The sequence below is a fragment of the Cyanistes caeruleus genome, chromosome 10 (genome assembly GCF_971803275.1).
Source record: "Cyanistes caeruleus chromosome 10, bCyaCae1.hap1.1, whole genome shotgun sequence".
Taxonomy (NCBI): Eukaryota; Metazoa; Chordata; class Aves; order Passeriformes; family Paridae; genus Cyanistes; species Cyanistes caeruleus.
Genome location: NC_141710.1, coordinates 4,536,789 through 4,548,745, shown reverse-complemented (window position 1 = coordinate 4,548,745; position 11,957 = coordinate 4,536,789). Strand labels below are relative to the sequence as shown.

The window sequence follows — 11,957 nt, the reverse complement described above, 5'->3', positions numbered from 1 at the left end:
TTGGTGGTCGTGGCTGGGAGTTCCTCCCTGGTGCCCAATTCCCTGCGTGTGGGGCTGTAGGCATTGCCAGGTGTGGTTGCACCCTGGGACCTGGGAAGTGCTGCCATCATGAAGCCACCTCTCCCTCCCTGCACATCCCTGGCTGGAACAGCCAGTGGGGAAAGGTGCCCAGTGGGGTTGGGATGGGCTCTGGGGGCAGGGCCAGGGATGCTGCTGCCAGGTGCCACCCTGAGGGACCCTCCCTTCCATGAGCCCCGGAGCTGGGCTCTTCCCTCCCAGCCCTCCAGCACAGGAGAGTGGCTCTGGTGGCACCTGGGATAGTCAAAACTGTGGCCCCAAACAGTGAGAACCCAAGAGACAGGGTAAAGGACACCTAAAACATTCCCAGCTGCTGCATCCTCATGCTCAGATCTTCTACATCCTCAGGGATGATTAATTTTCCCTGATTAATTATTTGTAAGGATTAAACATGAGTTTCTTTGGAATTGTTCATCCTTTGGAGAATCTACCCTGAGTTTGTGGCAGATTGGTTCAATCACTGAAAGCAGAGACAGACAAAGCTCCTCTGCAGCTTGGCTGGGATCTTGTGGGTCTTTGGGTCAGGAGCAGCACAGGGCTGTCTGTCCCCACAGCCAGCAGGAGAGGAGACAGCCCCTGTTCTTCTTCAGATGGGGAGCAAGTTAGAAACCACACAGACACCAAATCAGTTTTCAATTAAAAAATAAATTACTCTATTAACAAGTCACATTCCCATACAGTAAGGCTCTTACATAAGTTAATATTTATCTCATTTAACCTAAACAATAAGAAATAAATACTACTCTTTTACAGAACAGTGTTTTCCTAACAGTGCATGTCTCCCAGCAGCTGCTGATGGATTATTTCCCACACCATCTTCCTGCGGAAATAAGGCATGTGTTCCTGAAAAGAAACAGGAAAAACCCATCACATAGAAAGCCAGGGGAGAAAGAGGCAGGAAATCTCCGTTAAAACCCAGGGAATTCTTGAAGGGGAAGCTGCTTCTGAGCACCTGCCATTTGGGTACAAGGTGGGTTTCACATGAGGATGACACAACCACCCAACAAAACCACATCTCTTTGCAGGGACGTTTATTAAAGTCACTGCATCGGAAAATAACCAGGGGCTGAGCTGGGCCAAGGGTGAAACCTGTTTCACCAAGAGATACAAAGGCCACTGGCTGCAGCAGCCTGGCTGGATGGAATGAGATGGTCTTTAAGGTCCATTCCAGCCCAAACCACCCTGGGACCCCACACTTCTGTGCTCTTGCCCAAGAAGCAGACACCAGACACGAGGAACAAACCCTCAGCCCCTGCCACGGCTGCTGTGCAGCTTCCCTGGCTCTGGGAAAGGCTGGAGTTGTTTACACCTCCTCTCACCGGGGTGAAGATGATGGGTTTGTCTCTGGAGATGAAATCAGCAAATTTGCAAACAAAAACTCCACAGTCACTTCCATTATTTTGTTGAGGGATTTCCTGAGGAATACAGAAACATGGAGAATTTTTATCTGTCTTGAAAGAGCAGCAATTTGGTCATAGCACACATTACCCACACCTAATCCTGAAAACCTATTTCCATAATCCATTTACCACTCCCAAACTCAAGGAATAGCCCCAGTTAACTGAACATCATCTCTCTCCTCTGCTTGCCTGGAAACTGTTAAACCACCCTCTGTGACAAGGAGTTCTAGCTCCCATTCCAAATCCAGGCATTGCTCCCATACCTCTGTGCCCATGCTGTGAAGGGTCCACTCAGAAGCAGTCAATTCAATGTTTCTTTTTTCCCTGCTTTCCTCTTCCAGGTATTTTCTGTTGAAAACAACACAAAAATCACACTTTTCATCTCCCCAGTTTAGGGCAACAACAAGAAGCTGTTGAAAGGTGACAGGAAAATAAATCACAGTGAAATGCCAGAGGATCCTCACAGCAGTGGATTTAAGGAACATGGAGAAAAAAATCCCAATCTTAGAAACACAGTGAGAGGCTGTGAGCAGAGCTCCCCAGGGCCCAGTGTGGGGCTCAGCCCTGTGTAATATCTTTACCCATGACCTGGACCAGGGGATTTGGCACCCTAAGGGCCTCTGTAGGTGACACCAAGTTGGGTGGAGGGCAGAAAGACTCTGCACAGGGCTCTGGGCTGGTGAAAAGGGGAGGATCGGTCATGGGTTGGACTCAACAACCCTGGAGAGCTTTTCCAACCTCAGTGATTCTGGGAAGTGTCTCTGTGGGGCTGCTCTCCTGCTCTCGCCCTACAAAGCTGCTGGATGAAGGGCTTTTACTGACAAAGACATGTCAGGATGTACAGCACATGTGAAAACCTGCAGCTCTGACACTCCAGAGGATTCAAATCACTGAGCAGAACAGAAGAGGTATGAAATGAGGAGCACTATGGGACAGGGGCAAAAATTTCATGAAGGGAGGGGAAAAGGCCTCAAAAACCACCAAAAGGGATAAAAAAGCAGCTACTCACAAGACAGTTTTACAAATGTGGTCTCCTTTCTGTCCCAAGGAGTCAAAGTATTTGATGGTTTTCTCTCGGAGGTCTACGACCTGGGATAAAAGCTGACTTAGACAAAGCACACCCCACACACTAAAGGACTTTGCTTGCTAGTTTAGTTCTCCCCATCCCTAAATAAAAAGCTAGTTTGACTTACCAGCAGTGTCCAGTGAGTTCTGAGGTGAACAGGCACCAAGATGACATCGTGCTCAAAGATATCCACACCTTTGGTCCATTTCTTTACTCCCTTGTGGCTTGCAGAGCTTAGCTTCGAATAAAAGAAGGTATTAAAAGCATAGACTGCTGGATATCCTTCCTTCTTGCTTCTTTCCACCAGAAGACTCATGTAGAAATTCATGATCTGGAGCAGAGAGAGGAAAAGTGAGATGTGAAATAAGACACTAAATTAAAAAGACAGCAACATGTCTTTGCTGGTCACCCTTGAGCTGAGAAAAGTCCAGCTTGGCAGCTTTTGCTCCCAGAATTTTACACTGGGAGACTCGTGCTGTTGGTTAAAGCCCCCACACCCACTCTGATAACCCAGACTGACTCCTGGGAGCTGCATCATCCAAGTGAAAGCTTCCAGAAACACCAGCCCACACAGTACCCAAAATGAGTCTACAGCTATTTCTGGGCTCTGCAGTGGAGCTCCTGGAAGACTCCTGTGCCCAGGGAGGTGGGATTTCCCTGCAAGTGCAGGATGCCATACCCTGTCATTGAGCCAGCCCAGGGGCTGCAGGGTGCAGATGTCCTCACGGGTGACAGTCAGCTTGAAGGCTCTGCTCAGGATGTCATCGGGCTCACCGCTGTCAAAGGCAGCAGAGACCTCACTCTCCATGGCCTGCAACAAAGCATTCAGTGGGGAAGGGCTCATGGAACAGCCCCCCAGAAGGCCTCCAAGTGCAGCTCCAGTGCCAGAGCAAGGAGCCTTGCAGGCCTTTGCTGGACCAGGCATAGCACTGGCTTGCTGCTGAGCACAGGTACCTCTGTCAGTGGAGCCAGGTCATCTACTGGCTTTCCTGGGCATGCCAGTGGCTCGCTGTCCACAAAAAAGAGGTCTTTGGACAGCACAGGCGTCACATGGAACTCGAATAACTTTCCTTGGAGGACTTTGGCTTCACGCTGGCCCTGCCAGGGACAAGGACAGGAAGTCAGAGAGAAGCACAAGGGGTTTGCTGGGGGACAGGGCAGAGAATCCTGCAAGAAACTGGGAGGGGTTGTGGAAACACATCCCAGCAGCAAACCCCAAAGTCACCTTTGAGTGGTGACTGCATTCCAAGTGTGCCCAGAGAGGCAGGACTTTCCTTGGGCTTAGATTAACATCCAGGACCCCAGCAAAGCCACCACATGCAGGTATCAAGGTGAGACCAAGGTAAGTATTTCTGATTTCTACACTTCAGATTTTATTTTGGATCTCAAAATATAACTCAGAGATGAGTTATATTTTCCAGAAAACAAAGTGAAGTAATGACTAACTCAAGCTTACCACTGAAGCAGCTTGTTTGTCTCGTTTTCCCTGTCCACGAGAGTCTTCTGGTGGTGTGTAGTAGCTGTCAGGAGAGAAAGAGAAGTGAGCTGGATATCCACACTGCCCCATGAAATCCCCCAGAATTCACCTTCTGCATAAGAAACACTTTTTCAAGGCTCATTCTGACACATGACAACATCTGTTTCCTTCCCCATTCCTTTTGTAGCAGTGAGACCAGGACAGATGAAGAGCTGGAAGCTTCACAAACTTTCTTCCAATGTCAGGTGCCAAACTCCTTCTGTTCTTCAGTTTTAATCTTTGGAAAACAGGGAAGCTACCAGCACTTCCTCTATCAAGTGCTCTGTGATCTCCTGGTGACAGGTGCCACTCCACCAGTTAATCCCTCTCTTCCCTTGAGCTTAGAGGACAGTGACAATTGAACTCAGGACAAATGCACAGCTCAATACAGTGCTCATGTCCAAGGTGGAAAGAGAACAGGGACCAAATCACCCCAAACCAGACCTGCCACAGCCAAACCTCTCTCTGCCCCAATCTGCACTTTCCTCTCTTGCCTGAGGGGAGGAAGAAGAGGACACCAAACTGCCACACCAAAACCCCTCCCTAGAGCTGCAGCCAAAAGCCCTTTTCCCTCCACAAGGAGCCTCCTGCACCCCCATCCTGCCACCACAGAGTCCACTGGCCCCTGAAGACGGACAGCAACACTTCCTTTTTGGTCTCCTATTCCAACCCAAGGCATCCTGCAAGCCTCAAAAACTGCCTCAGCCCCTCCAGGCTTTACCAGCTCCTTACTCCTTTTGCTCAAGGATCCACTGGAAATGCAAAGTCAGCCCATTAATGGTGTGGCACTGAGACACTCAGGGGCAGAGAGGGATTCTGCAAACCCAAGGACAACCTGGTGTGGCCACCACTGTCACCCCTACTTCCTTCTCCCAAAAATCACCCAGCACATCCCACAGCTGCCCAGCTGTGACAGGGGAGCTGCATGTGAGGGAAAACTGGCTGTCAGCAATTCCTCAAACCAGCTGCTCCTCTCCCCCAGCACTGAGACACTGGACAGGATTTGTATTCTGGAGACTGACAGAGCCAAAAGAAACAAGAGCCATGGTTAAAAGAGACTCTTACCTGATCATGACACCTCTCTGAGGCAGCTGGGGGCTGAAAGCATCCCTGTGATTGACACCTGCAGGGAAAAGCAGCAATATGAGAACAAGGAGGTGATTTCCCATTCCAGCAGCTGCACAGAGCTCTCAGTTTCTGGGTGACATCACAGACATTGCATCAGCATTTCCAACTTAGAAGTTCAAACTCTGGCACTTGCTCAGAAATCATTTCAATCCCCATGTAATCATGTCATATAGTTCACGATATAAAAGAGCAAGTGATGAAAAAGTATTTAAGTAATGAACAGGGGAAAAAAAAAAATCCTGGGACAATATTAAGCATTTATTTATTTAGTTTACTTGGTTTGGAAGCTCTGCTTTTATGGAAATAGTCCTGTCTAGCATTAAAAAGGGATTAAAGTGCAGCCCTGAGGGTGCAGAGTCAAATATCCCCCTCCCCTGGTAAAAAAAAAAATAAATAAAAAAAAAAAAAAAAAAGGTAAACAGATTCTACAACCTTCTCCTGTGCAGTGGGGTCACATCCAGCTGCACAAACTGCACTGCTACAGTCACAGCTCTCAAATACCATTTAAAAACCACTTCTTCCCCTTCAGTAAAACTCTCAGAAACCCAGTTTAGCCAGTAATTTCCATTTGAGGAAATGCCCTGTTTGAGCTGGACATCTACCTACAGAGTGGACCAGGGGATACTCACTGGTTCTCTCTGGCACAGGTGGAGAGGCACCTCTGGATTTTTGTTCTTTCAGGGGACTCCCAGTCATCCTTGGTTCCTTGGTTTGAACTCTTTGGTGCAGCAGAAGAAAAGGACAGAGTTTTTACAACTGATTTGTTACCAGTGCACATTATTCACTGCAGAGGACATGGCTATTTGTACACACTGGCTAAATGAAAGCAACAGAAATATATGAAGTAAAATTAGGCTGTTTAGTCCTTAACAGAACCATGCTGTCACTGGTTCCATGACCAGATGCAAAGGGCATTTCGAGGAGTTTACATCCAGAAGTTTGGCCACCTTCAACTCAGGCACAGTGAATATACAAGTGTCAAATTTTCTGCCTCCACTATTCCAAAAGAGACTCAATCATTACATTTGATGCTGTCCAGAACTCTGAGAGGAGGAAAGATCAATTCTCCTCCCCTTCCACATACAAGGAGCTCATCACCAGAAAGTTAAGGGTTATTTTGCTCATAATTACTTGTTAAGTCTTGCTGGCCGTGGAGAATGAAGTCTTCCAGAATATTTTTCCTTGAACAGACGCAGGAGCTCTTTGTATTTCTTATTTTCTGCTTGCTGAACATCCTTGCAGAAGAGAAGGAAAAAAGAGATTTTGAGAGGCATTCCCAGCCCTTCCTTTTGTCTCAGCCTAACTGTACAGGAACTCCACAGCTGTTTCATCCCAAAACAATTCCCTTCTCCCCAGTTTACCTCTTCAGCAGCACACAAAGGCCTCCTGGTGCCACTGACTCCTGGAGAGTTGGGACCTGGCTCCTTAATGGGGGGCCTGGGTGTGACAGGGCTCTCTGGAGCAGCTTGGATGCGGTTATTCCCGCTCAAGCTGAAAGCATCAAAGGCAGAACAAACACTACTAAAAGAACATTCAAATCTCCTGATTTATTACTTAGGTTTTAATTAGCACCTCCTGTTTCAAGGAGGCACAGCAGGCCGCCCAGGACCATGTCCAGGAGGGTTTTCTAATAGCTCCATGGACAGACTCCAAAACCTCTCTAAGTGACCTGTGGCACTAGCTGAACAACCTCAGAAGGGGGAAAAAAAATTTTCCTCTGGGGAAATGGAAATTCTCTGGGGGCTTTTTGGGATTTTTTTTCTTTTCTTTCTTTTTTTTTTTTTTTTTTTTTTTGGGTGGTTCTAGGATTTTCTGTTTGCATTCCTGGTCTCAGCCTCTTTCCAAGTTCAATGCTTCCTCCTACCACAGGAGGTGACAGTGATGAACTTGTTAATCTTTCTCTCATCTCCTGAGTCTATCAATTATCTGGCTTTAAAGAGAAAGTTTAAAATTGGTCAAAGACAAGAACACAGCTGTCTCTCCACAGCTGGAGACCTCCCTCAGTATGGCAGCCAGGAGGAGCCCCAGAACACCCTGGAAAAATGCTGCTCTGTGGACACAAAAACAAATGTTGGGCAACACAAGAAGTTCACAGATGAAAGTGAAAGGCAAGAAACCCCTCAAAGCAGAAGTGAAGGAAAACAGAAGGTTTTTTACCTCGCATAGGGAAGTCTCTCAGCAAGACAGCATGGTGTTTCCTCAGTCAAGCATGGGTTGGTGTCACAAGGCATTTTGTCTGTGAGAGAAGAACACAAGCCATCAGCTACTGGTCAAGAAAAAGGGAGTTTTACGAGTTTAAAGAGCTTCACCAAAGACAAATTACTTTCATTTTATCCCTCATGTTCTAATATTATTTGTGCTATGTTGCTTCAGGGTATTTTCATATTGGCAACTACATATATTTTGACTTCAGCAACCAGCCCCCAGCCTGGGCAGAGCTGCTCAGAGTCAGAGCAGCAGGAGAAAGGAATGAATGAAAGACTTGCTGTCAGCCCTACCAGGTTCTGTTGTGTCCTCATCCTCTGCAGATGCTACAACTGAAGAGTCAGAAGAAACGTACACTACCTGAAATAAAAACAAGTACCAGAGTGAGCGTAACCTCAAGGTGAATCCAGGCAGACACCTCCCCTTCCTGAAATTCAGGCAGCTGTGCTCTCAGAGCCTGTGGTTCTGCTTGGGTTGCAGCAGAAGGCAGGGGCACTGATGGCACCACTTCTGTAACACAGGCTCTCACACATGCAGGGATTGTGGGAGCTGATCCCTGAGCTCCCCTCAAAAGCCTTGCTCACCTCATCTTCAGAATCAGAGAAGAAGTCTTCTCTCTCTTTAGTCTCCTGGCTTCTACTTGTTGCCTCAGGTGGCAACTCGGCAGCCACAGAAACCTCCTCGGGCTCCTTGCTAGCCCCAGAGACACATTCTGGAAAAACCACATCACCAGGCCATAAAGAATAGGACTGAAAACAGGGGTTGGGATTTCTGCTTCCACTGAAGCCCTACCCCTCGATGCCACATGGAGCAGGTAACCCATTTCAACAGCTCAGCAACAGCCCAGCAGCACCCCCACCCCATCACTGGGGATCTTGCTCCCAAATAGAAATCAGGAAGCTCCACATCCCCCATGGAACAGCAACAGCCTTGATTGAAAATGCTCTTTGTGCTGCCCTGCCCCTCAGTGCCAGAGAGATCTGGGACATCCCATGCCCTGCCCCAGCCAGGATTTATCCTTGGTGTAAATACACAGCCCTCCCAGGAGGGAAAAAGTTGTTCCCTGCTTCTCTTCCTGCCTTCATCTGACCAGGATCTCTGATCTTCCACTTGCTTTGAAGATCACAGAATCATTAAGGTTGGAAAAACCCCATGAGGTCATCAAGTCCAACCGTTCCCAAGGCCACCATAGACCCATGTGCCCAAGTGCCACATCCATGAACAATGGGACACATCATCAATAGGCCCAGGCCCCACGAGACCCCTTCCAGCCACAAGAATGGCTCAAAAATCCTCAGTTTCAGCAGCAATTCTGAAGTACCAAATCCAGGGTTCCCCTAGGTACCCCAAACCCAAGGAAAATCAGGCACATTACACCTCTCCATGAGGGGAAATACCTGTTTTCAGCCTCTTTGCAGGAATCTCCTCAGGATCTTCCACAGGTGACAGAACACTGAGGGAAGAACAGACAGAACAATGTTTTGCAACCACAATTCAGCTTCCAGCAGGCTGATTTCCCTTCTTCACAGGGCCTGAGCTTCCAAAGGTGGCTTTCCTATTTCCCTAAGATCTCTCAGAGAGCTGATCATCCCACTAAAGCAGATCAGGCCTCCTTTTCTCCTTCTGTTAATGCTTCCTCGTGTTTTATGTTCCTTCCCACCACCAAAATATGGCTTAATATGTAATACTTTCCTCTTTCCTCCAGGAAAGAAACACTCCAGAGGACACTAAGCCACCCAAGCTCATGTCACTACGCTGAGCTGCAAAGGAAAGTTTAAGCAGAAGAGGAAACAAAAGGTGGGAAAGCCATTCCTGATTACATCCACTGCAGCCACTTCCTGCTGAGCCAGCGCTTGGGAACAAATCCTTGAAACAATTAGCAGCCTCACCCTTTCTCAGAAGCCTAAACGCGGGGATTTTTATCAGTTGACACCATCATTAAGGCCGGTAAAAACGCCTCCTTTAGGAACAGAGCACAAAGAACGCTCCTATTTCAATTCTCCCCCCACACCAGAGGCTAATTCCTTCTGAGCTGCTCCTCAGTGAAAATCACTCGTGCACCACGCGGCTCTTTCCAGAGACATTCCCTCGTCTCTCACTCAGGAATGGGGCACTAAGCAAAGCCTCCCGGAGCAAGTTTCTCCCGGAGGGAGCGGCCACGCTCCCCCAGAGCACAGCGTGTAACCCATACATTCCAAGGCATGGAGGTGCTTCGGCCATCACCAGCAGCAAAATGCTGAATGCCTGGGAAGGCATCCTTCTTTTATCCACTTCACGTCCATATTCCATCAGTCCCCTGCAGCCAAGGCATCCCCGCAGGCGGGTGCAGCCGTCCCTGCTCCTCCGGCACATCCACCCTAAAGCTGCACGCCGCTCCTCCTTCCCAAACCCGCACCGGGCAGGGGTTCATGGGCCCAGGGCTTCATTGGGAACACCTGGCACCCACACCCACCTGCACACCTGGGCCTGCGGACCGGCTTAAGGGGAATACCTGGGACCCACGACCACGCGAACACCTGGGATTTATCAGCAATTTCCGAGACCCGCACGGGGAGCCCCGGGGGCGTGCGGACGCCGGCCGGGCCGAGCGGCGGGGCAGCAGACGGGGCGCAGGCCGGAGCCGCGGCGGGAAGGGCTGACCTGGAGAGCGGCTTCTTTCGGGGCGGCGGGTCCGGGCGCGGGGCCGGGCTGAGGGCCGGGGCCGGGGCCGGGGCCTGGCGGGCGGCGTCGCGGAGGGCGCGGAGGACCGCGAGCAGCCATTGGTACATGGACCGCGCGCACTTCCGGCGCCAGGCCCCGCCCCGCGCCGCCAACGGCGGGAACGCCCCGCCCACAACCGCAAACTCCCCTCCCACAGCCACAAACTCCCCACCCACAGCCCCGCCCACAGCCACGAACGCCCCGCCCACAGCCACGAACGCCCCGCCCACAGCCACAAACTCCGCCCACAGCCCCGCCCACAGCCCCAAACGCCCCGCCCACAGCCACAAATGCCCCCATAGCCCCGCCCACAGCCCCGCGAGCCCCGCAGCCCTGTAGGCCCCGCCCCATCCGTACAGGCCCCGCCCCCCCGGGCTCATCGCCCCGCCCCTCCCGCGCCCGTTCCCGGAGCGCGCCCCGCGCGGGCTGGAGCGATGCGCGCGTGCGTTTTGCAACATTCCCAGCACAAATTTTGGGCTATTTCTGCCCATTTTGCTCCTGTCCCGTCCTGTTTTCTTCCCCTCCCCACCCCAGCCGGCCCTAACAGCGCTACCACGGCTGGGTCAGGAGCTGTGCCCTCTCCTAGAGCCAGGAGCTTTCCCTACTCCAGGAGTCAGGAGCTTTGTCCCCTCGGAGGGTCAGGAGCTTTTGCCCTCGCAGAGAGTCAGCTTTCCCTACTCCAGGACTCGGTCGTCAGGCTTTGGTGGGGACCTGGCGTGGGGAACTTGCCGGGGGTCCCTGCGAGGCGCTGGGACTTGCTGGGCATTTCCCGGACTCCGGGGGACAGAAGCCCCGGCATCCCAGGAAAAGCAGCCACTGGTCCCTCTGTGTCCCCGCCCTCCCTCTCCGTGCCACCGGTGCGGCATCCCCTCCCCGGCGCTCACCGAGCCGCCTTGGGCGCACGTCGGCGTTTTCTCCTTCTCGGCATGGCGCTAGCCTGCTGCTGTAGCGACCGAACCGCGACCGGACCGAGTGAAGCGCGACCGAACCGCGAGTGAAGCGCGACCGAACCGCGACCGCACCGCGACCGCACCGCGACCGCACCGCGAGTGAAGCGCGACCGGACTGCGACCGCACCGCGACCGAACCGCGACCGCACCGCGAGTGAGCGAGCGCGGCCGCGGGGCTCGAGCCGGGGGTTCCAGCGCGAGGCGCGGACGGTGCCCCGGGAATGCCCCGCTCCCTCCTAAAGCTGTTGCACATCACGAGAAGGAACTTTCCTGTGCGCTCGGGAGCAGCCGAAGGAACCCCAGCCGGTTCAGGAGCGCTGCGGCCGCCTGAAGTAACAAATTGCCCAGGAAGGTGTAACACTCCCCTGATAAATCGGTATCTCCCGGTAATAAAACCTGTAGCAATTTGAGGCGGGCACCTAAAGGCAGAGTTATCCCTCGAGCAGCCAGCGCTGGAATAAAGAAACGCCTGCTCCTTAATATTGCATTGGTGTTTAGGAGTTTTATTCTCGAATTTCAGTGACAAAAGGGTTTTTGAATGCTTTTCCTGTTGCTTCCCAGCTGCTTGCTCCAAGCTGACTCCAGCATTTTACTCAGGAGCGAAAAGGATTTTTAAAGGAAAGCAAGGAGGAAAATGGGAAAATTAAAGCGTTTTGGGGCAGCTCTCCCAGCAGGAGGTCCCGCAGGGAATCTAAGGGATGGTGGGGTCTGCTTTAATTACAATTACCTTCCTGGTTATATTTCCTAAAAAAATTTCCAAGCTTCAGGCCTCAAGGAAGGAGCGTGAGCCTGGATGCAGAGCCCAGCAGAGGGCACGGCAGCCCCACGCAGGATCTGCAGAGCCACCCTTCAATCCCTCCCTCATCCTCCGGGGACAGTGGAAGGAGAAGGATTTTAGGGCTGCCCAATGATTT

At 51.3% G+C, this 11,957-nt stretch overlaps 1 protein-coding gene across 3 annotated transcripts; it reads right to left on the bottom strand.

Moving 5' to 3' along the window:
* Positions 1 to 707: 707 nt before the first annotated feature.
* Positions 708 to 11,377, bottom strand: SENP2 (SUMO specific peptidase 2). Of its 3 annotated transcripts, none has more exons than XM_023933447.2 (17): positions 10,978 to 11,377; positions 8,791 to 8,846; positions 7,978 to 8,105; positions 7,687 to 7,753; positions 7,346 to 7,424; positions 6,550 to 6,679; positions 6,320 to 6,423; positions 5,818 to 5,906; positions 5,126 to 5,183; positions 4,001 to 4,064; positions 3,499 to 3,642; positions 3,224 to 3,355; positions 2,672 to 2,875; positions 2,488 to 2,567; positions 1,742 to 1,826; positions 1,398 to 1,493; positions 708 to 921 (listed from the first exon to the last, which is right to left on the bottom strand). In XM_023933447.2, exons 1-17 carry the CDS (start codon positions 11,019 to 11,021, stop codon positions 844 to 846), a joined length of 1,638 nt encoding a protein of 545 aa, XP_023789215.1. In that variant the 5' UTR covers positions 11,022 to 11,377; the 3' UTR covers positions 708 to 843. The 3 variants fall into 3 exon arrangements, with proteins under 3 accessions (XP_023789215.1, XP_086699301.1, XP_023789214.2); XM_086843175.1 differs by lacking the exon at positions 10,978 to 11,377 and adding an exon at positions 10,034 to 10,269; XM_023933446.2 differs by lacking the exon at positions 10,978 to 11,377 and adding an exon at positions 9,585 to 9,855.
* Between the last annotated feature and the right edge of the window lie 580 nt (positions 11,378 to 11,957).

Coding starts and splice junctions, on each gene's coding strand:
- SENP2 (XM_023933446.2), bottom strand. CDS start 9,745: ATGTGCCGGAGGAGCAGGGACGGCTGCACCCGCCTGCGGGGATGCCTT. Junction 8,847..9,584: donor GCACCTCCATGCCTTGGAAT/GTATGGGTTACA, acceptor TTCTTCCCTCAG/TGTTCTGTCACCTGTGGAAG. Junction 2,876..3,223: donor TGGGCTGGCTCAATGACAGG/GTATGGCATCCT, acceptor TCTCTGCTCCAG/ATCATGAATTTCTACATGAG.